At 32.9% G+C, this 25,239-nt stretch overlaps 4 protein-coding genes across 5 annotated transcripts in view; 3 read left to right on the forward strand and 1 right to left on the reverse strand.

The window, feature by feature from the left end:
* The first annotated feature begins 2,646 nt into the window (after positions 1-2,646).
* Positions 2,647-4,254, forward strand: LOC18043869 (protein JINGUBANG). The gene has a single exon (XM_024186490.1). The coding sequence runs from the start codon at positions 2,743-2,745 to the stop codon at positions 3,994-3,996; it is 1,254 nt and encodes a 417-aa protein (XP_024042258.1). The 5' UTR covers positions 2,647-2,742; the 3' UTR covers positions 3,997-4,254.
* A 3,832-nt stretch (positions 4,255-8,086) lies between these two features.
* On the forward strand, positions 8,087-16,669 carry LOC18043870 (U3 small nucleolar RNA-associated protein 25). The gene is made up of 25 exons (XM_006438835.2): positions 8,087-8,321; positions 8,593-8,694; positions 8,822-8,954; positions 9,193-9,293; positions 9,421-9,592; positions 9,801-9,945; positions 10,541-10,664; positions 10,999-11,099; positions 11,210-11,341; positions 11,740-11,820; positions 11,968-12,167; positions 12,614-12,686; positions 12,860-12,919; positions 13,031-13,069; positions 13,206-13,294; positions 13,488-13,552; positions 13,951-13,997; positions 14,321-14,380; positions 14,540-14,611; positions 15,091-15,120; positions 15,259-15,353; positions 15,480-15,585; positions 15,703-15,765; positions 15,883-15,954; positions 16,118-16,669. The coding sequence occupies exons 1-25, from the start codon at positions 8,294-8,296 to the stop codon at positions 16,190-16,192; spliced, it is 2,265 nt and encodes a 754-aa protein (XP_006438898.1). The 5' UTR covers positions 8,087-8,293; the 3' UTR covers positions 16,193-16,669.
* Positions 16,670-17,163: 494 nt separating this feature from the next.
* Positions 17,164-21,170, reverse strand: LOC18043871 (ubiquitin carboxyl-terminal hydrolase 24). Of its 2 annotated transcripts, none has more exons than XM_006438837.2 (7): positions 20,725-21,169; positions 19,421-20,125; positions 18,955-19,142; positions 18,627-18,874; positions 18,366-18,511; positions 17,800-17,976; positions 17,164-17,579 (listed from the first exon to the last, which is right to left on the reverse strand). In XM_006438837.2, the coding sequence occupies exons 1-7, from the start codon at positions 20,737-20,739 to the stop codon at positions 17,391-17,393; spliced, it is 1,668 nt and encodes a 555-aa protein (XP_006438900.1). In that variant the 5' UTR covers positions 20,740-21,169; the 3' UTR covers positions 17,164-17,390. The 2 variants fall into 2 exon arrangements, with proteins under 2 accessions (XP_006438900.1, XP_024041653.1); XM_024185885.1 differs by lacking the exon at positions 17,164-17,579 and adding an exon at positions 17,586-17,700 and having other exon boundaries at positions 20,725-21,170.
* Positions 21,171-22,310: 1,140 nt separating this feature from the next.
* The window catches only part of LOC18045057 (glycosyltransferase-like KOBITO 1), a 4,605-nt gene continuing 1,676 nt past the window's right edge, over positions 22,311-25,239 (forward strand). Inside the window, exons 1-7 of the mRNA XM_006438838.2 lie at positions 22,311-22,873; positions 23,345-23,494; positions 23,652-23,704; positions 23,834-23,942; positions 24,065-24,199; positions 24,337-24,381; positions 24,630-24,817. Coding sequence (XP_006438901.2) covers positions 22,463-22,873; positions 23,345-23,494; positions 23,652-23,704; positions 23,834-23,942; positions 24,065-24,199; positions 24,337-24,381; positions 24,630-24,817 — 1,091 coding nt within the window. The 5' untranslated portion in view covers positions 22,311-22,462. The remainder of the gene's footprint in view (positions 22,874-23,344; positions 23,495-23,651; positions 23,705-23,833; positions 23,943-24,064; positions 24,200-24,336; positions 24,382-24,629; positions 24,818-25,239) is intronic.

Below are 25,239 nucleotides of genomic sequence, written 5' to 3' on the forward strand. Positions count from 1 at the left end.
TTTTTGCAGTTTCCTAACTCAACTGCATACTTGTATACAAACAATACAGTTTTGGTACATTGCACACATGTATGGTTGAAAAGACAAGATTGTTTTATTTTAGAAGCATGTTACATTATTATACATAATAATGTAAGGCATATAATTATCCTGTAACCGTTTGATGAAAATCCAACAACTATGAAAACACTGGAAAATATTGAATTCTATTACTTTAGGATCCCTCTATCTTACATGCATGTAAGATAGGAATTGCCATTACTTTATATTTTTACAATCGTTCGATTGTAGGACAGCTGCATACCTTACATTATTATGTAAGGTAACAAGTACCTTTATTTCAATAACCTTTTAATCCTTAATAATTAACTAAATAAATTTTCTAATCATCGGAGACGTATTCTTCTATCAACTTGTTTTAATTAATTAATGTTCTTTTGTTCTTATCTTAACCGAACACTTCAGTCTATTGAAGAACTATTAACAAATTGGTACTAAAAACAATATCAATAAATTTTATCCTTTCTAATGGAGGTCAATTATCAAAGCTAGTTGTAAGATTTAGGTGGCACATTTTTTTAAAAAAAGAAAGAAATCAGTCTAACGTCCAATAATGTGTTTCTAAAACCTTTTTTTGGTTGAGATTATTCTTTCAACTAACAAATTGGATATAGCGGCCTTAAAAAAAAAAAAAAAAAAACTTCGTTTGTGGAGATAATGGTGGATTATAAACGAACAAAAATGTTCTGACAGAGCACTTTTTGATAGCAGAGACAAAGATTTGGTGCGCCAGAAGCTTTGAGGAAGAATGTCCGAAGTCTTATGTTCCGTACTAAGCGCACTATCGATTTTGTCCAATTGATAGTTTGTGTAAAAAGTGCTTAATCTGAAAGAGTCCACCGTGGTAACTTGTTTTCGGCAATAAAAAGAAAATGGCCGAATATAGTTTTAATTTTTTATTTTTTTTGTCTAAATCACGAGGTAGTCCTGAGTGAGCCCCAACTGTGGGAGGTATCTTTAAGCCCGTACCATAACCCAGACTAATCCTTGTTCGCACCGGGTCGACCCGTAAGGGGTAAAATGCTGGCCAAAGTGGTGATTCTATACAAGAGCGTGGCTTGAATCTCTGACCTCTCTTAAGGAGTGAGAGTGCCGAACCACTCACACTAACCAACTTTGGTTAATATAGTTTTAATTTGATCCAAATTGTCCACTCAAATCCAAGGTTGTCAAACTAACTATATAGCAACATCTCTCAGTATTCATAACATTCGAATCAAATTAATTTTGTTATTATAAAAAAATTATAACTTAATAGAGGCGATTAGGCGTAGATATAATATAATACGTGCTACATTAATAATCAATTAATGAATTATTTCCAATACAATGTGTAGATATTGATAAAAGAGATATACATAATTTTAAAATTTGGTGCGTATATCCCCACAGTGGTAAGAATACTCAAAGTTATTTTAAAGGTCTAAATAAAAAATTATTGTCCCAACTGTCAAATAACTTGAGATTGATTATTTTATTATATCTTAAACCTTTAATGTTATATAACATATATTTTTTTTGCTATCTATGTATAACTATTAATATATAGAGGCAATTTCCTTAAAATGAGATTTTGAAAATTTATAACTTATTAAAATATAGAGTTTATTCTTATTTAACTGACATAAATAAGGATCAAATTTTTTTTTGACTATATAGAGAATATTTCTATATGAGTTTTGCTATATAGAGATTTTACTATAATAAGAAAATTAAATCATCAATATATCTTAAATGAATGTCAATGCAATAAAAAAAATGTTGTGAGATTGCCGTTATAAAATGAGTAGTATGTGATAAGAAAAAAAAAAACGAGACTTAAAATTGAGTTTGTTATGCAAAGGGATGTATATATTAACTTAGAAATCGTAATTCATTATATATATATATATATTTATATATTCTCTAGTGCGGCTACCCTTATTTTATTTTTATACGGATATACTTTAAAATTGTAGGATTTAAGAACATTAGTTTTTAACTTTTTTAAATGACACAGTTTTATAATTTATTAAAAAATTAACTCCTTTAAACCACACGGTTTAATAATATGTTCGCATTAAAAAAATGCAGGGATCCGTACTTAAGAATGATTATATATATATATATATATATTATTTATTATTATTAAAAATACACCAAACCATTATAAATGCTCATCCAGAGGGAATTGGACAAATATTTAGTACTTTTTGCTGCCCATTGCATCAACGGTTGTAAGGTAATAAAAATAAAAAAATAAAAACACAAATCATTACTATTAATTCAGTACTGACTAAAAATTAAGTTCAGTATTGAATTTTAATTCGAGGGAGGGAACCTGCCGGAGCACAAAGCTACCAATCCATTGGTCGTGTAACAGTAAAACGCTGCCGCAATAGCTTTACTCCACTAAATATTAAAAAAAAAAAAAAGAAGCACCATGACAGAAAGAAACAGCCAGTAAACAGTGGTCCCCACGTAAAACGTTCCTTACATGATCACAGATCACACACTTGTGAAATTATATTTTCAAAGTAGCCGTTGCACCAATCCCCCACGCAGTATTTAAAAAAATAATAAACTCTCTCGCCCTTTTCCCTCAAGAAATTCGTGCCCCCCCTCTTTTATCAACTCCGTCTCCGCTCCTGCAAGCAAAATTTTCTTTTAATTCCTGTATTTCAAATTCAATTCATCATCAATATGGGTGCTCTTGCTGATCATCTCGTGCAGGAAACATTAACACTATCAACGCCACTATTATCATCTACTAGAAGCATGAGCATGAGCAGCAACAGCAGGAGTAGTACGAGCACTAGCACTACTAGCAGCGAGGCTGAAGAAACCCCCCAAGGATCTCACCGTTTTGAGTTGCTGAAACAAGTTGATTACAAGATGCCATGCAAATCACACCGATCGTTGGCTGTTCTTTCTGGCCATGTCGGGTCGGTTTCTTCTTTGGCTTTATGTGGGGAATTTATTTTGAGTGCGTCTCAAGGAAAGGATATTATTGTGTGGCAGCAGCCTGATTTGAGGATGTTTACCAAGTTTGGACATGGTGACGGATCGGTGAAAGCGGTAGTAACGGTGGGAAACAAAGTGTTTACGGCTCATCAAGATAGTAGGATTAGGGTTTGGAAGGTGTCAAGAAGCTCGGAGAATGTGTTTAGGCTTGTTGATACTTTGCCTACAACTAAGGATTACTTGGGGAAGTTTATGAAGCAGAGTAATTATGTGCAAACTCGGAGGCATCATAAGAGATTATGGATTGAACATGCTGATAGTATATCTTGTTTGACGGTTTATAATGGGTTGATCTATTCAGGTTCATGGGATAAGACATTGAAAGTGTGGAGGGTAGCTGATTTGAAGTGCTTGGAGTCAATTAAGGCTCACGATGATGCCGTAAATGGGCTTGTTGCTAGTAAAGGGATTGTGTACTCAGCTTCCGCTGATGGGAAGATTAAGGCTTGGGGCAAAGAATTAGGCAAGAGTCACTGTCACTCATTGAAGGGAATTTTGGAAGGTCATAAGGATGTGTCATTGAACTCAGTGGTGGTTTCTGACGATGGCAAGTGGGTTTACGGTGGGGGATCAGATGGATTTGTTATGGGATGGGAAGGGAATGTTGAGATCGTGAGGTGGAAATTGGCGTGTGAGACTAAAGCACATGAAATGGCTGTGTTGTGTGTATGTTTGGTGGGTGAATTTTTGTGTAGTGGATCGGCTGATAAGAGTATCGGGATATGGAAGAGGGAGGCTTTTGGTAAACTTTGTAGAGTTGGGGCCATTACTGGCCATGAAGGGCCCGTAAAATGTTTGCAAGCTTCACCTAACGCCGTCGGCGGCGGGTTCTTGCTTTACAGTGGAAGCCTGGACAAAAGTCTCAGAGTTTGGTGGGTGTCAAAGCAATCTTCAACATCAGATTCGGAAGAAAAGTCCATCATCTCATGTTAGGAATTTAAGGATTTTCAAGGTTGTGACTTGGTGACTTCTGAAGCATTGGTTCCATCTTTTTGTGTTTGCAGTGCTTCCGTTATCTGTTTTTTGTGTTCATAGTTGTTGATCTTCAAATCGTAAAATACATAGGCCTCAGAACACTTTGGGTTAATTTTTCACTTTTCTGGGTTGAGTTTTTGTCTTGCGGTTCAGCTTTTGAGTTTCATACAGTCTCTGTTTTTTGCATGTATTAATGAAGCAATTGTAATTAAGGGTTTGGGGGATTCGTCAAAGAAAAGAGAAATAAAATATATATTATTTTGCAGTTACAAAATGATTAATGATTATGTTGAAGTTTTCTGTTGTTTAATGAAGATTTATGATTTCTGACAATTAGAATCATGTTCTTTGCTACTAATTAAGGACTAAAGTATTAATATTAAATCAGGTTATTTGGGACAAGGAACCAAGAACATGGCATTGTGTCGCCGTCGACAGGACACTGCTACCCCCCACCGAATTTGGAGGAGTACACATAAAAAGTTTAGAGTAATGATACAGCCACAAACTCTTGTACAAACTTATTTTGTACAAACTGATGTGGCATGATAAGATTGATTGAATTAAATATTATTTGGCCCACATGATTTGTTTTTATTAATTTATATTTTCATTCAACTAATGAATTAATGCCACGTCAGTTTGTACAAAATAAGTTTGTATAGGAGTTTGTGGCTATATCATTACTCAAAAGTTTATTAAAAAAGAAAATTATCATTACTCCACTTTTATTTTATCCTATATTCATCCAACAACTACAAAATTTTAACATATTTTTTGTACTACTTTTCTTTTTAAATTTGTATCAATTAGCCACTTTTACACTAACACTATTAAATAATTTAAACAAAATGACAATTTTATCTCTAAATAAATTAAAAGACTATTTTATTTTATAGAAACTTTGAAAAATAAGAAAATTATTATTATAAAAATACCCTAAGTTTAATAAAAAAATAAATCCCAAATAGAGGTGCTCAGTTGATTTTTATTAAATTTAGATTTTGTAAAATTTTAATAATTATTTTTATTATAATTATAATTTTGTAAAATTTTATTAAAATAACTGAATTTATTTATTAAAAAATAAATTCCAAAATTTTAATAATTTAGGGAATTTTATTAAATCCCAAAATTTTGTAATATTTTTATAATTATAATTTTTATTTAGATTTTTATTAAAAATAAAAATTCTAATTTTGGGATTTATTTTTTTGTTGAATTTAGGGGTATTTTTTAAAACAATAATTTTCTTTTTTTTATAAGTTTTTATAAAATAAAATGATTTTTTTAAAATTTATTTAGGGGTTAAATTGTTATTTCGTTTAAATTATTTAACGGTATTGGTGCAAAAGTGGCTAATTGATACAAATTTAAAAAAAAATGTGGTGTAGAAAATATGTTAAAATTTTGTGGTAGTTGGATGAACATAAGGCAAAATAGAGGTGGTGCAATGATAATTTCCCTATTAAAAAATTAATTAACTCACAAACATTACTCTTATGCATAATTAATGAAAATGATAGAATTACAAATTTGTATAAATTTATTTTATACAAATTAATATGATATTAATGTACTAATTGAATTAAAATATCTCATAATTCATATAATTTATCTTAATTTATATAAAATATAATTATGTCACATAATTTGTATAAAATTTATGACTATATCAAGGTTCTTTATGATTTGCACAAGAAACCGAGAGCCATTTTTTTATTTTACATGACATTGGACCACAAAAAGCCTTGAGAAGAGGATGAATGAACATTTCTTGGATGTTGAACTCATCTTAAAGCAAAGATCTTGGTTTGTTGAGCCTACAAGCAGTGAACCGACAAATTGATTTGGTGCTACAGCCCATCAAGAGCCTAATAAAGGGGAAAGAACACTTAAATTATGTGAATGCAAAGAAGCTAGCTATAAAGAAACATAAAGAATAAAATGGTTTTTTGCTGAAAAGAATTTTGAAAATTGTATTTGTAGTATTTTAGTGTTAGAGTAAATGAAAATGCAACTGTTCTCCACTTTGTTGTTCTTTTAATACATACAGAGGAATATATGGACTCAAAATTGGACCGCCATTGCCTTTTGTGTAACAGATAAAACATGCTTTAAAATTATATTAGAGAAGAAATCAAGCAGCCCATGTAAAGCAACACCCTCGAATCTGAAGGGATGCATAATTTGTTACAAACATATTTCACAATACTAAGGCATAATATTTGAGGGACCATTCAAGAAGTAAAGCAGTGGGCTGTGAACTTTGTGGAAAGAAACATTTTAAATATTGTAAATCACCAATTTCCTCTCTACATCTTCTTTTTAATTAAGAATTTTAATATCTAAATTTTGTTTTGAAAAAAAACTACTTAATTAACTATTTCTTTTCTTTCTCTTCTCAATTTCACAAATTTTTGTCAATTCATTCATTTTTTTAGTTAAATAAAACTCACTATTTAAAGATGAACATAAATAATTTTATCAATTATGAAAGTTAATGAATATTTAGAAATTAATTTTTACCAAACATAAAAGCTAATATCAAGGAAAAAAAATTCTTACATATAGAAAGCATGAAATATAGATCATGGTATACTATGAAAAGCAAAATAATAAATTTAAAAGAGAGTGGAATTGAGTGTTTAGTTTGTGGGATGTGAAAATAAAGAAAATATATAATTGTAAGATAGAGAGAGAATAAGATTCCTAAAGATAATTTGAGATTTTTAAACTTTTAAATTTTTAGTAATTAATTTTCTTTTAAGTGAGTGTTGGAAGGAATTTAATGAATTGAAATAGTCCTCACCCCTTTTGATAATTCTCATAACACGTTGTGATACCAAAACAGCCCTTATGTCTTTTTTTTTTAATTTTTTTATTTTGTTCTCAATAAACCCAATAGGAGCTTATTGCAAACTATTCTGACTTTTCCTTTCTCTGTTTTGATCTTGTACGAAACTCTTTTTCGTTTATTTTACAATTTTCAGTTTTCACTCAATTTTGCATGCAAGAACCTTCATGCTCTAAAATTAAAAATGCACCATCATGTCACAAAACAATTTTTGTCATAGTTGAGGTTGTAGACCATCATACTTGTGTAACCTTGGGAGAAGAGAGGTTTACTTAACTCACAAATGAGTTTGTCCTCAATGATAATTTTGATTAAGGTTACTCTTGCAGTTTTGAAAAAAGGGCTAAGGATGTTTATAGGTATCGTTCGTTGTGGGTTTGCTATTATTAAACCCATGCTTGTAAAAAATTTAAATTATGAACGAGTTTTTACTTTTTTTTTCTTTAAAGCCACCCACATTGAGTTTTAGTAATTACCAAACTCGTAACAAACTTTTTGAGAGTTTACTCTTTTAAAATCATAAATACTAAAAAAAAAACTTTTAAAATAAATATAAAAAATATAATAATCTAACATAAAATATTTATGTCAAAGGCAAATCATCATATTAGTATCAATGCCTTACTCCATCTTTTAATCAATATATAAGTATCGTCAACAGTATTAATGAGTAAATTTTGTACAACTACCGTTAACAATAAATTAAACAAATAAAAATCCAACTTGAATAAGCAATCATTAAATTTAAGTCATTAAAGCAAAACAAACAAAAACAATCATATTAAAATAAAATATCAACATTTTAAACTTGAAAATTATAAAATTTATACTTATTAAAAGTTTCTTGTTTGTGTATATATGTGTGTGTGTGTGTGTCTATGTTGTAGTGAGATAAATTCAGTTTAGGAATTAATAACTTTAACTTACATATATTTATAATTAAAATTTTAATATAAATTTATAATTAAAATTAAAAATATAAATAATTAAAATAAAGAATACGGGCTGACGGATAACCGTATAGATATTCTATAGATTTTTTTTCAATACTGAACTCACCTACATCCCGCAATAAATTTTTACAAGTAAGTTTGAGGATAATTTTACCGTCTCCAAGTTTTACCAAGATTTTAGATGGGTGCTAATAATCCAACTCAAATGGAAAAGGCGTAAGCCCAAGCTATCCTTAATTTTTTAAGTGGGCTTTCATTGGCTGAGCTCGAACCGATTCGAACTAGAACGCGAACCCGGTTCAGTTAGTCTTCAGGATCGCATTCTCGCGCTAAAGCCCTAGAAACTGAGGTTTAAGATTTAAATTTTGTGCTGTCCTCCCTTATCTCTTGCTTAAACATTAGAAAACCGAGTTGTAATTGAAAAGAACCCTAGTTGTTTATTGGGATGGGGAAGCAATTCGTTAAAAAACGAGGTATTTTTTTTTTAATTTCAATTTAATCTGTCCTGAAAAAAGTTTGAAATTCCTTTTTCTTTTTCCCTTTTATTCTTCTGCTGAAAAAATGCGGAAAGGAAATGAATTTGTACATTTATTAGAAGTGAGCACACTTACCCGCCGTATAAAATTATAAGCTTAATTTAGAATTGTTAATTCGGGATTATATTAATTTTTTTTCTTTACTTTCTAAATATTATCAACTATTATTTGGTTTAACGTTGAGTTTGATGAGTCTACATTGATGCAGGATTGACGAACAGTAAGATGTCAAACAAGTTCGACAGAAATAAGCGTTTGAGGAAAATACAAGAAGAGAACGGAGCTCATAGCTCATCTCCAAGCTCCTCAGGTTTTTATTAAATTTATCATTATCGGTGTGGAATGTGAAATTTGTTGATAAAATACTCTGTGGAACCACTTACTTGTGTCTTCCAAGTTTTGAAACTATTCAATTTTTTGATGACTTGTTGCTACAGAGGAAGCATCTGGTGAAGAATCTAGCGGTGATGCAGTTGAGGAAGTAATTTATAAAGAGCCTTCGGTATATGATAATTTGCTGATGAAACTTGGTTCGAGCAGTGAATCTGTTGCTGATGCATTTAAGATGAGGTAAGATGTAACACATGATAATTTGTTATAGTCTGTGCTTATAGCTGTCGCGTTCATTTATGGTACTCCCATTTTAGCTGCCTTTCTGATCATGTGCTAAAATTATGAATTGTAGTTTTAATGGATGGACTATTGTTTTAGTCATTGATAGTTAATTATCTTGTCAAGCATTGTTCCAAAATTGATTTAGATGAAAAAATCCCAAAATAAAACTGTCATTTGCACATTTTTTTGGTAGACAAAGACAAGAAGAAGGTAGAAGTGATTCAGAAGAGGAGGGAGTGGGTGGCCCTGAATCTCTTAGTGAATCTGAGCAGGAGGATGACATTAGTGGTGAAGGTAAGGAACAACATATGTTTACTTAGTAAAATGTATAGTTTTTAATCGTTTATTACTTGCATTATATTTTCTACAGGTGTACTTTGTCATCCTGAATTTCATTGGTCTTCTTTATTCTTGTCTGTAGGAACTGATACTGAGTCTAGAAATTGTACAACAGAAGGTACACTGCAACAGCCCGGCAGCATTGGCATTAGAGAGCAGAATGAAGATGCTGATTCTGTGGCCTCTGACACAGATGAAGAGCATGGCTTGGGTCTCAACGGGCAACCTTCTTCAGAGGCATCAGCACATGCAAGGTTTATTTGCATTATGTTATTTTGAATTTTTCTCTTCATTTTTTTTTTTGGATACTAAACATTTTCTTACTAGTTCATATTTTTACCATAATATCTAACACTTCATTTAAAATTAAGATAACTTTTACTAATTGTGCTAACACATGGTTATTCTATTCTTTTGTTGGCTTGTCATTCTAAAGGATTGAATATAACTTTCATCATGCAGTTCTTTCCATGAACACTTTGGACACAACTTGTCAAAAGAAGAGGTTGATGATCTATCAAAGAAGAAATTAAAATATGAATGGGAGGTACCTGCTGTTGACATGTCAAACTGCAAGTGGGTGGGCACAGGAGAGTGTTTCCTCAAGGTATTTATTGCGATCTGTTTTAGTTTGATCAGCTTCACATTATTTGACCATCCATCTAGTGAAAGAATTCATTTTCTTTTTATATGCAAAATAATGGGAGAATAAATTGCTTAAATAGCTGTGCAGTATAGCTCGTACAAAAATCTATTTCGTTCATGAAAATTGTCCCTAACTTCAATGGTCAACTTGCTCTCTCTTTTGTGTTACTACTGTTCTCTTTTGTTTCTTATTAATGAGATATATATTTCTTGCTAATGAATTGGATCTGATCAATGTGGTTGTTGGGACTCTAATTTAAATTAGATATGCCTGGGACGCCTCCTTTAGATGCCCTTTTCTTTTCTTTTTCCATTCCATGTCTGAATATACCATTAGAATTTGCTGGAGTCTTCCCTATGTCTCTGTCTCTATAGTGGCAGATCTTCAATTTGCTATATTTCATGAGATTATGGCCATAAAGGTCTGAATTGTTAAAGCTTAACCAGTTGGCATACTCTTCCTCCCCCTTATTCATTACACTCAAGTGCTGGCTACATTAGAACTGCTTGTTTTGCAGTTTTGACAAACTTTTGGTGCAATTCATTGTTTTTTGCAGGATGATAATCTGTATTCTGATTATGGTCTCAAACCAAAGTTGTATAAGCACTGGTTGGATATTTACAATAAATCTGGAGGCAATGACTTCCATTCATCCAAACAAAGAAGTTTTTTCTCTCTGTGTAAGTATGCTTCATGAAAGTGTTCTTGTAAGTCTGTCATGTTTCTTGCTTTTGTTTCTTCATGTCTATGTCAAATTCAGCTGGTGACAAGTAGGTATACGAGTTTGCTTAAGTTGTGTTTAAACTCTCTGAGTTTCATGTTTTGTTGTAACTCAGCCATGTTTGTTACCTGTTCTTATAGTATAGGGTAATTGATGTTGATACATTGGCATATTGTCACAATCGAAAAATTCATGACTGCAATTATGTTGATATTAATTTTTTATGGATCCGCATGTGGCAGCTTGGATCCATGTCATAATTATGTGGGTAACATGCTCTTTTTCTCTTTTAGGCAACAGCTATCGGGATATACTGCACTCTAACAAGAAACCTTTTTATCTCAAAGGCCAGGAAGAAGATTCAAACATAATGGAAACGTACCTTATGCATTCTGTGGGTCCATGCATCTATCGCTTGTCTTTGAGAAATTTCATTTGCCCTTAAATGTTAGAATTTTGAGTGTCATTTATTCACAATGATAAAATAATGAGATTGTCACGCAGCTCAATCACATCTTCAGAACTAGGGATCTTGTAACAAAGAATGACACAAAGGTGGCAAAGAACAAAGGGAGTGCTAAGGAGGGAATACTTATTGGTGATGCATTCCTTGATCGGGGATTTACTCGTCCTAAGGTGGTGTTCTCTGCTTTTCTCCTATGGGACTTGTCTTTTTTACTGTATTTCATCTTTAAAATCTTTACACTTGATATGGTAATTAGTAAATGGGACTCTATGTATATATAGACTGGGTTGGCATCTAAACTTCAATTTATATTTTGTTTTCTTTCCTTTCTTTTTTCTTCCTTATTTTACATTTCAGTTTTCACTGTGTTATTCGTTGGGCAAATAGTCCTAGTTACTTTATAGGAGCAGTCTTTCACATTGCTATTGACACTAAATTGAGACTTACATTAGTAACATGTCGAGTAGTCTGTAGCATACTGAATGCCACTAGATTGTTTGCTAGTTTGTACCACTGCATATAGATTGCTTGCTAAGTAAGCAACATAAGTTTCAAAAATGTGTTGCAGGTTTTGATATTATTGCCACTGAAGAGCATTGCACTTAATGTTGTTAAGAGGTTAATACGACTGACCCCCGATGCTCACAAGGTAATCTTATTTTCTGTTATTTATGCTTAATTGGTCATTGGCAAAATGCCTTGGATATTACTTGGCATTAATCTCAGCATATTTTGGTATTTGCTAAAGAAAAAAAAAAAAAGATGACAGAACTGTTGAAGGTTATCCATTTCTCAGGTAAATGTGGAGCATATTGACCGTTTCTGTGATGAATTTGGGACCAAAAAAGAGGAAGAAGACAAAGACGACGATGACGCATCACAAAATATCCGTGGCACTAGGAAATCAAATTCTCAAAAGTCCAAGCCCAGTGATTATCAAATACTTTTTGGTGGGAATAACGATGATAACTTTTCTATAGGCATTAAATTTACAAGGTAGAATTTTTTAATATACTCCGGTGATCTATTTGAAGTTTCTTCTTCAAAGAAAACTATTAACCTTACTTTTATGGTTGGTTTAGTCTGTGTATCATCTATTTCCGTCGTGCAATCTGAAGTGAATTACAAAAAGTATCTGAGCAAGTAAAAGATAATTAATACATCTTCGCATCATGAATGAAACTGTATTCTTGAGTTTCTCGTGAAAACTCCTGATTGAAAGGCTGCAATATTAGTGACACACAGATAATCAAATTATCTATTTCGTACTAGGATCTTCAATTTTAATTTGGTCTGATGTTTACTTCTAGAAGTAATTAAAATTGTTTTCCTTTCAATTAATTTAAATTTTACATTGTTATCATTTTGGTAGAGAGATGATGAATTTGCATTTTACTCATTTCCCAGTTGTCTTTGTCATATTTTTTCCTTGTTCTGTTCAGGAAGAGCATAAAGTTATACAATGATTTCTACACTTCAGACATGATTGTAGCTTCTCCTGTCAATTTACATCAAGTAAGCATCCACCCTTTTCCTGCAATCTCAAAGCTGCAATGTTTCTGTTTTCTGATTTTGATGGTTTAACTTCCACTTATGATTCTGTTCACATGTTGATCTACTAAAAAATTAACAGAGTTTTTTTATTATAACTTGTTTAACAAATCAATTAACATACTCTCCTCTGCTAGAAAATGACAAAGGCTGAGGAAAACAAGGAACAAGATGTCGATTATCTTTCTTCGATTGAGGTGCAAATCTGTTTTTGGAGTATGAATGATTTATTTTATATCTTCCTTCTGGTTTGCTTATGCAGTTCCTTTTGTACTAATGGAGAGAATATGTTTCATTGATGTCAACAGGTTCTTATTATTGATCATGCAGACATAATATTAATGCAGGTATACATCCTAATATATTGATTTACTTGAAATATATGTTTTTGCAGCTTATGACATGAAGTACAATGTTACTCCTCATTTTATTAATTCATTTTCTGAAAAAATTATCTTCTCCTTTCTGATGAACAAAATCCAGAATTGGTCGTGGCTGATTGAAGTTGTTGAGCAATTGAACCGCATACCATCTAAGCAGCATGGAACTGATGTTATGCGCATTAGACAGTGGTATGTGTAAATAATTTATTCAAGTTTGATACTAATTAACGTTCTTTTATTTACAGACATTTCAAGACAGTTGTAGGATGATAGTAGTCTGTTTACTTCTATTGAACTGGATAGTTGGGTAGATGAATTTTCATTTGATTTAGAGTCATTTATTCTTATAAATTGACTCCTGAATGTTGTATTTCATGTTTAGGTACCTGGATGGATATTCAAGGTTTTATCGGCAAACAGTGCTCTTAAGTTATCATCCTAACCCAGGTAGCGGGTCCCCATGTTCTTTATCCAGGAAGGCTTTGCATAAATTTGCAATTGTCTGTATGTGTGTGTAAATTTTTAAGGAATTGAAATATTAATTATCGAATTCAGATCAAGGCATTACTTTGTAGTAGTTTCCACAGCTTAAATTAGCCTCTCATGTATGATGACTCAAAAATGTTATCGAGTAATAAAGCCTTTATCTGGTTTTAACTTTTTGTTTTTTATTTTTTCAGCCAACTTATGTTTATCATTTCTGTGCTCTATTAAAGTGCATGGCGGTGCAACAAGTCTACTTTCTTTAATTATCATTTTACATAAATGTATCTATGAAAAATAAGTATTTCTGACCTATCTATGAAAAATAAGCATTTCTGACCTATTCTACGTTCTTGTTCCAGAGATCAATGCTTTTTTTAACCACCATTGCGCCAACTATCAAGGAAAGGTCCGTAGGTATTCTTTGTTTTGTTTTCTATATGTTTTATTTTACCCATGCACTAGGTTTCTTAGAGGTGCTTTAAAATGCCTGCCTTGATGTGTTTGAGGTGGTTTTACACTGCCTAAAAGCACAAATAGCTGTTACTAAAGAAAATGCAAAATCTGTGCCCATTTCCTCCATTTAGTTCATATATTGAGGATGGCAAATATAAAAAAGCCTAAAATTTCACTTTTCTCTAAGAATACTGTTGAAAACAATTTGGTATCCTTATATAACAAAGCAAATCTTCTTTTTATGTAGTTCATCCATTTGACTAGTTAAAATTACAGGTGAAATTGGCGTGTGAATATAAAGGCGTTCTTCCTAAGGTATTACTCAACGTGCGGCAGGTATGTCTTACTAGTTTTCCTGATGGTTGTTTCTGGATTTATTTCTGTCAAAATAGAATCCTTACAAATTTATCCTTTTCAGGCAACATGGATTAATATATGGATTGATATTGGGACTTACATAATGTTAATGCATATTTTTGCTGTTTAATTTGACAGATTTATGAACGATTTAATGCAGACTCAATAGAAAAAGCGGATGATGCTCGTCTCGAGTATTTTACTAAGAAGGTAGATTAGTTATTTTTTTGGAATAAAAATCATAGGTAGTCAATTACTATTAGGGTTGGCCCTGTTACAGTTTATGTGCTATATGGTTTATCTCTTGTTTTGGTCTACTTCCAACTTAGAATGGTATTTGAATTCCTGCTGATTGAGTTTAAGTTTCCTACTTGTGCTAACGTAGGTAGGATTTGGAATTCAAACTTTGTATTATAATTCAAGTTGACATGGGTTTGGAACTTATTTATGAGGATTAAAAATGGTAGTCTTCATATGGAACATAGAATCGGAATGTGAACAACATACACTAGTTAGTGTTTGTACACATTGCTCTAATGGGAGGAGGCTAATGCGCTGAGGATAAAAAAGGACTTCCATCGGGAAGGCTGCTTAAAGATTGGATTTAATTTAAATTAATGCAAACTTACTCTTTTTCAGCCTTATTCAAATATTAAGAGATGCTTATAAGAATGATTTTCTTGGTGCAGGTCTTCCCGAAGATAAAAGATTCAATTCAGGTATTTAAATGTGTTTGAAACCTGAAAGATGAATCCTGGGGTATTTGAGCTGATTTACATTATTGTTAATTTTGCTGATTTACATTATTGTTAATTTTTTGTTAAATTCTGCATTTCCTTTTTCATCTATCCATGCAGGGGGGGATTATGCTATTTCTCAGTTCTTATTTTGAATTTGTTCGTCTTCGTAATTTTCTTAAGTCGCAGAATGCATCCTTCTGTTTACTTGGGGAGTAAGAAGCTCTGTTCTTTCTTTCTCATTTGGATAATTTAATCCATTTTCCTCGAAAGTTTGGAGTTGGAGTATAAACTTTCCAGTATTTTGCAAATATGATTTTAATGTTAGCTTTGCTCTTTAGTTACACAGAACCAAGTGATATATCTCGTGCACGAGTTTGGTTTTTTGAAGGAAAGCGAAAGATGATTCTCTACACAGAGAGATCCCATTTTTACCACAGATACAAGGTTAAACTGATTTCCTCCTCTTGTTGTCAGAATACTAATTATTTCTTGAAGCGTTAGTGGCATTTGTATAGATTGGTGTATATTGTAACACATCTATTTGGTTTTACTTGCGAGTAGATTCGTGGAATTCAAAATTTGATAATCTATTCTCTCCCAGAGAGGAAGGAGTTTTACCCAGAGGTGAGCATGATATCTGCAAAACTGATGACCCTCAATTTTTCTTAGCAGTTGATTGTGTGTTATGTGTATTTAAAAAACTTATATTATTTATTTGTACTGATAAAATTATTATTGCAGATTGTTAACATGCTTGAAGGGTCGCATAACATGACTTGCACGGTGCTTTTCTCTCGCTTTGATATGCTCCGGGTAATGGATCTTTTTCCTTCTTGATATGTTCATAATGAATGCATTTATGAGCTGGCCGATATATTCTGGTCGTATGAACAGTTGCCCTAGTTATTTTTCTCTATCTACTTGTTTATTGATAATTGCGCAGATAATAATTTGATTCTTGAGTTTTGATTCTTAGCTTGAGAGAATTGTGGGATCTGCCCCTGCAAAAAAGATGGTGAAATCAGAGAAGGGAGTTTTTGTTTTCTGCTAAAGCTTTTTGAAGAGCAACTCAAGCTTCTCAGGACATCAACCATACCATCATCACAAGCTACTTCCTTTCTGATTAACCATAACTCATTCACAGAAGTTTCCCATGGTATAAGCTTGAACCATAGTTGGATGAATTCTGAAAATTGAGGGTTAAAATGTTAAATGTATTAGTAAGTTTTTAAATGAGATTTTGGACTTTCGAAATGAGGAAATAAAGCTTATGCCCAACTATTAACCTGCGGATCTAAAAGAGGAGCTTGTATCTGATTTATAATCTTCATATTCTGTCAACGAGCATATATTTCTACTGCCGTAGTTGGATGAATTCTGAAAATTGAGGGTTAAAATGTTAAATGTATTAGTAAGTTTTTAAATGAGATTTTGGACTTTCGAAATGAGGAAATAAAGCTTATGCCCAACTATTAACCTGCGGATCTAAAAGAGGAGCTTGTATCTGATTTATAATCTTCATATTCTGTCAACGGGCATATATTTCTACTGCCGTCGGCTCTTACATAATTCGGCAATGATTAAAATTGTTTAATAGAATTGACAAATTCACATCCACATCACCCGGCTCATAATACATAATGGCATTATTTAAGTCCCGTTTGAAATTGAAGTGTTGTAGATTTTAAGTTTTAGTTATTGTTAAAAAAAAACATTATAACTATTAAATAAAAATTAATAATATATAGTAAATATAAATTTTAAGTAATAATTTTGATTAAATTATTAAAATTATAATAAATTTTTTATTATATAAGTAAAAAATTATATTAATATATCTTACAAACTGTAGCAACTGTTATTTATCAAATATTTTAGTGTTACAACTTAAAAAGTATAGCTTTTCAATCTCAATCTCTAACGCACGCACGCACCCTTATTCATTGCTCTACTTAAAACAAACTGCTCATTATCTATAATGACGTTATTTATTAACTGCTAATGGCAGCCATAGGTCCATGATCAAGGAGTAACAAAATGAAGCTTTCATTAATTTAACTTTATCAAGAACTTCCACTCATTTTCATTTTCATATCACATCAGTAAAATTGTTATAATCTTTCATATGCAATTAACAACATTTTAAAAACTACTTGTAAAATTAAGAAAACAGTTCAGCTACTGTCATTGGGTTGAATCCATCAGATATGGCTTCTTTCTCCCGTTGAAACTTATAATCCTGCAACCTTCTAAACTTGTTTGTAGAAAAGGACGTATGCCTGGTCATGCAATACCTTACTTGTCCCAATAGCAGTCACAGAGGCATCGTCAAAATGGAGCCACTGGTCATTAAAATACCGAGCATCAGTAGTATAATGCCCCTTTGAGGGATCTCTTCCATGGTGGGTAACAGTGGCAACAAGTTCATATTTTCGACCCTGCAAACAGAAAGCAAACGATAGAAATACCAGCGGATGGATTCATCTTTACATGTACGCTGTAAATTCAATCTAACATACAGCCTTTAAATCCACAGAAGGGAATTCAAGTTCCTAGAAGCTAAAAAAATAGCTCATAATTAAGAGAAATGTCAACAGACCAGAAATTAAAAGATAATGATACTAATTTATTTTTTTAGACATTAAGGAATTGCATTACCTCAGCAGATGGAGTAACAAGCAGATCCCGACCCAAAACCAATTGAAGAGGAAAGCGGACAGATTTATGCAACTTTGTGCTCCCTTGGCTTCCATAACTAAAACGCATCAGGTGTAAAATCAAAATCTTTGAAAGCGTCTGTATCTTGACAGATTTTTTGGCAGTCACAACACCAGCCTGTAAAGGGATTAACAAAATGTGAAAATCATGCATCTCATTTCATACATGCATTACAGGATCAATGTAAAAGGCTCTCGAACTCATTTAGTAGTTGAAGCAATGTTGATTGCATTACTTAATTTAACTTAGTAAGAATCGCGAAATTACATCCAAGTAGATAAAGGTGAACCAGCAAGCAGAAAACAATACAACAGCAAGAAGAGACAAATAAAAGCATAACTTATCTCATTAAAAGCAATTAAAAAATATTACAAGCTTATGGTATGGAACAAAAACCACACAAGTTGTATGCAGATGATTTGCATTCCTTCAGCGAAAATCATGAAAAGTACAAATGCACCGAAAGATATCAACAAAAAGTACTAAGAGAAGTAAAATTACTGTACATTTCCAGTAGATGATGTACGGTATCCCTCAAGATTTTCTGGAGCAGAAAACAGACGAAGAGCATCCTCAATTGTATGCACAGCTTCAGAGTAAATATCAATGTGGAGCAAGAGAAATGGCTGAACAGTTGCAGAAGCTTTATTTCCTGCAAGCAAAAACAAATAGAAAAGACACGTTAAATGAAACCACAGCAAATATTTCTAAGTAAAACCAACACTAAGGGAAAAGGACATAGTTGTGCCCATAAGAAATTGGTCTACCATGTGCCTTCACCACGCTTTTCAGCTGTCCTCCAAATATATCACTAAGTGCTGAAGGCAGGAAGCTCTGTGTTCTTGTCACTGCAGATTTGTTCTTTGGGCCAACTGTTTCCCATTCATCTTCTTCTGCCAAAGAGACTAGAGCTGTATTGGCTCCGTTAATACTAGTAGACTCTCCTTGAAGCTTAAGTAATTCATCATGCATTTGATCCATGATAAAACTAAGAAATTCTTGAGCATCTTCCTGCCTGAGAAGGAAAATTACATCAGAAAGCAACTTTTAAAATATTAAAATAAAAAATTAAATTACTGCAGAAAGAGTGCAAACCTTGGTCTACCAGATATGCTATTTGGCACATCTGGAGTGAAATTTTTAAGAACAGCTTCAAACATGGAAGGACTGAAGGGCCTGCCAATGTCAAGAACAGAAATATTTTTCTTTTTTGAGCTTCCACCAGAGGGTGTGTCAAAGTCAGAGACAAACCCAACGAATGCAGTTAATGTTGGGTATCCAGCCTAACAAATCAAAGTACATATTAGTTTTTAAAAAATGTAAATTTGTCATTAACTACTTGCTGTGCATGATACTCAGTTCTACAGAACACTTTTTCAACTAAATTATAAATAAAACACAGACAAAATGGTAAACATTTGTCAACATGATGCAAACAAGCATGCCTAAGAAAAAAGAGAAAAAAAAAACCTAATCTACAGAAAATAAACACAATGAGGAAATGCCTCAATGCTGATTGTCATGAAATCAACATATTCAGTATGCATCAAAAAGGACAAACCTTGGGGATGTCACGAGTTCTAAGTTCCTGCAACAGCTGGACAAAAGGGGAACAGGACATCAGAGCCTGAAGAGTTGCATTAAGAAAACATAAATTCCCCGAGTTGATTAAGCCTCGTGGTAGTAAGTCTTTAACAGACTTAACAGGCTCATTAATTGCCTTCATGGGCACCTCTTTAGAACCAGATATTGATGAGTTGCAGGCAGCCGCATTCTGATCCCTGCCATCAATATTTCCATCACAAAGGACATGAAATTTTGAAATTGGGGAAGGATTTGCATGGCCTCCTGCATTCTGGTGAAACGAACTAAAATCAATACCATCTGCTCTCAAATGATTCACACCATTACTGAGGGCAGGGCCATTAGTAGAATTCTTAATGTGTCCGTTTTCCTTTGGACATCCTACGGCTCCCAAGTCATGATCATTCGATGCTCCTACACTCTTCACTTTATCATCCTTCTTAAGCAAGGTTGAGGGCTGAAAAACAACTGGCCCATCAACAACCGACTTTCCATTTGGTTCATCAGTTGTACCAACCAAAGAACTTTCAGTTCCAAAATTCAATGAACCGAACTGCAACTCTTTATCTTCAGCAGGTTTTTCAGCTCTCCGAGATGAAACAGGCTTTTTCACACTCCCAGATGATTGGCTTTGCAGCCATGACCTGGTTTCCTCTTCGGTAAATGACCCAAAAACAAATAACTGCCATTGCAAAAGAAAAATGAAGATGGTGAATAACCACACAAAATAATAATAATAATAATAATAATTGATCACAATTTATCTATGATGACCAGGACAAAACCAATAAGAAGCAGTAGACAATTAATAATGTCAAAGATCTTCCACGTGTAAATGAACTATTCTTCCTGATACAATAATGTCAATGATTTTCCACGCATAAACCAACTAATATCCCTGATGCATGCAATTACTAGTATTCCTCATATATAAAGCTTCCAGAAAAGTAAATCATGAATATAAAAAGAAAAAAAGTTACTCACAGCTCAGACCAACAATTGTCTGATTGTAGGGGTAAGTTTAAAAATTCCCATTCACAGAAGAACTAATTTGCACAATACAAGCAAATAAAAGCCAAATACTTCATCCACTAAGTCCCGTAAAAGCAATGAGTTAATCAAATATTCAATCCCAAAAGTGCACCCTTTAACAAACTCATCAACAAGCAACCTAGTACACATTACAGTATTACACACATCCAATTTACAAAAATCCCAAAACCCATCAACTGAATTCAAAAAAGCCAAAAATAAATCACTAGAGTCGAACAAAGAACTCACCTTAGAATCACTCATATTCGGAACGAGACAGAACCCTAGAACCACCCAGAGACCTTGAACAAAATCTTAAACTTTGACAAATATCAGAGAAAGCAAATAAAACGACAGGTATAGAGAATAAATCAAAAGCAAAACGACCTAGGGTTTGAGAACACCCTGAAGAGACACAGAGAGAGGCGTTGTTGTTTGATGAAGACATGAACAGATAAAAAGGGAGTGATGAACTTTTGAAGAAGAGAGAGAGCATTTAATGAACGAACTCTCTCCTCTTCTTCTTCGTATGAGCTCACAAACACGGAGCATCGACTGTGTAAAGAAATAATCAGAGAGATAGAAGGGAAAAAGGCAATTTCGAGTTTGGATTTTTTGTCTTAGGTTTTCGCTCTTTCCAGGGATCGGATTGGGGCGGTGTTTGGATGTCGTGAATTACAAATATGTATATACATAAACACCATTTTTTTTTTCTATCTAATTTTATAATCCGAAATAAGGCTCGGTTGATATATTATTTTTCAAATACAGTTTTATTAATGGAATTTATACAAATAAAGCTTTTACTAAAAATATTTTTATATTTAGCTATCAGTTAAGAGTTTTTATTAAATACTATAAATTATTTTAATAGGTAAGTTTTCAAAAGTTATGTTATTAAATGAATGAAATAAGATTGTGAAATAAGTTAAGTGTATCTTACATAATTTAATTCTTTAAATAAAGTTTACAAATTCTATTTTTAGAAATTTAAAATTTGAGCTTTTACTAATATGGACAAAATAATTTATTTAATTCCTAAAAACTCTATTCAAAATACAACTAAATAATACTAGAAAAATTAAAAAGTCCTTTTGATAATTGAATAAGTTATATCAAACATGCACAAAATTAAAATAAATCAATATTTATGTTATACACAAAGTGAAAGAAAATCGCATAGATAATATGTAAAAAAGTTATTTATATTGTTAGTAAATAAAATTAATGTATGACACATTGTTTATATAACTTTATTATATATAAAGCATGTGGTTTATATATTTAGAATATGGAATATGGATAAGATAACTATTGATAATATTTTTATTCGAGAGTAATACTTGTATTGCATGATATATATATTTAAGTGATATATTATAAACATTGTGGAGTTTATATGATACTTTGTTAATAATTTTTGTGTATAAGTAAAATATTGTATAAATACACTTGAATAGAAGAAATGACCCTCACTCACACAATGCGACAGTGAAATTATGAAGTAATTATTTTTAAAAAATGACAATTTATAAGAGGAAGAAATGAATGACCCATATGTGCACACGTTAATTATTGTAATAATTTTCTAATTAGATTTCAGAAACTATCAATTAGTAGGAAGTAAATCACTTTCTTCTCACGTATTGCTGGTGGTGAGGTTGAATGCAAAGTATTCAAGTGGGAGTCAATCCATGTACAATGTAGTGAAGATTTTCTACGAATTATCATATCTATACGATGGGTGAGAATATGTAAGGGTGTAAATGAAATACTCCAAAATAATAATAATAATAATAATAAGATAATACGTAATAATCCAAAAAAAGAAAGAAAGAAAAATGATTTCTTCCATTTTAAGGAAATGAAAAATAATCAAGTTCATAAGCATGACCACCAAATAACGAATTAATTACTTGCACAACACAACAGAGCTGATAGCCGGCTTGAGGTATCTCTGAATTTTGTGAGCAGAGGAGATCTCACGATGCGGAATTATTACCAGCAGCAGCAGCAGCACCACCGCGCCATTCCACTCCTATCATCATCGTCGTCGTCGTCTTCATCGTCGTCGTCCTTCACATCAAGGCTTCTCCTGCTCCTCACTCTCCTCCCTCTCTCTCTCGCTCTCTTGGCATTCGTCCTCCAATGGAAAGGAGACAATGGTCTCACCGATCCCACCTCTGCTGTTTCTTCCGCCTCGAGGTGGGCCCCTCATGGGTCCCGCTTGCAAAACCACGAGGTCTTCCCCGGTATGGAGCTCTCTTCGTCTACTCTCTCCCCGAAACCTCACTCTTCTTCCTCCTCCGATTGCCTTAGTCTCGTACGCACCGCCACCCCTTCCTTTCCTTATTATAGAGACTGGAAGTTTGACTTCGAGCCCAGTTTAAAACCCAAGGTATTTTCGTTCTTTCTTTTTTCATGGCTTTGTTTGATTTTTTTTTTAGTTTTTGAGAATATGAAAGCCGATCTGTTTTTGTGCTGATCAATTTCTGGGGGGATTTGTCTAATTTATTACCTAGTTTATGGGTTTTTGTTGATTTGCCGATCTTCGGTACTGATCTGTATTTGGGATTTGGGATTTGGTTTTTGTTTTTTTTTGTTAAATAAAAAAAATGAGATTTAACACTAGTAATGTTGTTTGGTTCGCAGCAAATCAGAGTAAATTAAGCTTATGTTTCAGATCGAGGTGCTGTTTGAAATAGAGTCGGTTTTTTCAAATATAGATTAGTGGTAGTTAATTGTGGCCCATTTTAGCTCAAACTTTTATATTTACCGATACTATTCGTGTCTTTTGCTCATCTGTTGAATTTGCTACTTTTGTTGATCTTTCATGGTGAAGCTGATGGCTGTTTATATCATTATGCAGATATGCATTACAACAAGTACGTCAGCTAGCTTGGACCAGATTCTTCCGTGGATGTTCTATCACAAGGTTATTGGAGTCACAACCTTTTTCCTTTTTGTGGAAGGGAAGGCTGCATCTCCTGAAGTATCTAAAGTTCTGGAATCGATTCCTGTGAGTTAATATGATCCTCTCCTTTCACTTATTTGGTTTAGTCCTTCTGTCTTTTCTTCATTTTTTTTTTGGACTTTTTAATTGTTCCCCTTTGTTTTAAATTATACCGCTTGTTTCCAATTTGATCCAAGTATTTCATTTTCTGTTGTTCTCTTAGGGAGTAAAAGTGATATACCGAACAAAAGAGCTAGAAGAGCAACAGGCTAAAAGGTTTCAAATTAGGCTTTCCTATTCAGTATAAGTGTCTTCTTACTTGCACTGATTTCAACTTAATTCTTTCTTTGACCTCTTGTGGGATATTTTGGTTGACATTGTTCTGTTTCCTTTGTGGACCATCAGTCGTATTTGGAATGAGACATGGCTGTCAAGTTTCTTTTACAAACCTTGCAATTATGAGCTGTTTGTGAAGCAATCTCTCAATATGGAAATGGCTATTGTCATGGCAAGGGTATGCATTAAGAACAAATATTGTTTCATGTATTTCACTATTCTTTATTGTTCTTAGCGCTTGAGGGATGAATATTTATTTTGTATCTGATCATTTTGTTCTGTTGCTCAACAAATTACTAGGATGAAGGCATGGACTGGATACTTCATCTTGACACTGATGAATTAATTCATCCAGCTGGTGGTCGTGAGTACTCATTGAGGCAATTGCTACTTGATGTGCCTGGGAATGTGGATATGGTCATATTTCCAAATTATGTGAGTGAATTTATTTATATTCTTAGATGTTCAATTAGGGTTGAAATTGATTAGGCAACTTAAGATAATTCCAATTCAATCTCTCTGTCTGTAGTTTGGCTTGACATTTGTTACTAATGGCAACATTCTGTGTTCAGGAGAGCAGTATCGAACGGGATGATATCAAGGATCCTTTTAGTGAGGTAATACTTTTTTATTGCTGAACTTATTTCGGTAGATTGAACTTTTGAAGTCAAACTATTTGACACAATTATAAGTTTTGGGACTGTATTGTTCAGTGTGTATATCATTTTGCCTGTTCTCAACAAAATTGGACTTCTACTTAAAACTACTCTGTCCAACATTGTTGTGACAGCTTTCTTCAAATGTGTGGAGTCGTGGCTATTATTCTTTGGGCAATATGTTACTCTACATGTGTTTGCATGAACAGGTATCAATGTTCAAAAAGAATTATGACCATCTTCCAAAGGACACATACTTTGGTATGTATAAGGAATCAACTCGGGGTAACCCTAACTACTTCTTGACATATGGAAATGGGAAATCAGCTGCTCGAATCCATGATCATCTCCGTCCTAATGGTGCACATCGTTGGCACAACTATATGAAAACCCCAAAGTATGTAGTTCTGTTGTCTTGTACAGAAACAAAAACTACTCTTTCGATATAATGATGCATATATGCCCAGGTGCATGCACATAGATTGCTTGTCACACATGCTTGCACTAATGATTTCTTATCACACATGCTCAAATATATTAGTTTACATGTGAAGCTGGGTTGGAGATATCTGTATGCATGTGTACTGAGGATGATAGCAGTTTGTATAAAGACTTGGATAATTATCAGATGTGAATTATTACAAGTGCTTTTCTTACCTCCTCCTCTCTCTTTGTGGCCCCACATTTTTCAAGGAAATTGGGTATTGTTTTTGGTTTAAAACAGTTTTTTTTTTTTTTTGGGGGGGGGGGGGGGGGAAGGTCCTTTAAACCCCTCCTTGTTAACAAAAAAAAAATAACCCCCAATTTTGGCCAGGAAGG

This window comes from Citrus clementina, unplaced genomic scaffold (genome assembly GCF_000493195.1).
Source record: "Citrus clementina cultivar Clemenules unplaced genomic scaffold, Citrus_clementina_v1.0 scaffold_4, whole genome shotgun sequence".
Taxonomy (NCBI): Eukaryota; Viridiplantae; Streptophyta; class Magnoliopsida; order Sapindales; family Rutaceae; genus Citrus; species Citrus x clementina.

Bases quoted from the DNA above. Each gene is read 5' to 3' on its own strand.
- LOC18043871 (XM_006438837.2), bottom strand. The intron at 19,143-19,420 runs GTTTGTCCTTTT...TTGATTTGTTAG, and splicing joins GAACTCGTGACATCCCCAAG to GCTGGATACCCAACATTAAC. The intron at 18,875-18,954 runs GTTTGCACTCTT...TTTCCTTCTCAG, and splicing joins AGCATATCTGGTAGACCAAG to GCAGGAAGATGCTCAAGAAT.
- LOC18043870 (XM_006438835.2), top strand. From the start codon at position 8,294: ATGGGGAAGCAATTCGTTAAAAAACGAG. The intron at 8,955-9,192 runs GTAAGATGTAAC...TTTTTTTGGTAG, and splicing joins GCTGATGCATTTAAGATGAG to ACAAAGACAAGAAGAAGGTA. The intron at 11,100-11,209 runs GTGGGTCCATGC...ATTGTCACGCAG, and splicing joins AAACGTACCTTATGCATTCT to CTCAATCACATCTTCAGAAC.
- LOC18043869 (XM_024186490.1), top strand. From the start codon at position 2,743: ATGGGTGCTCTTGCTGATCATCTCGTGCAGGAAACATTAACACTATCA.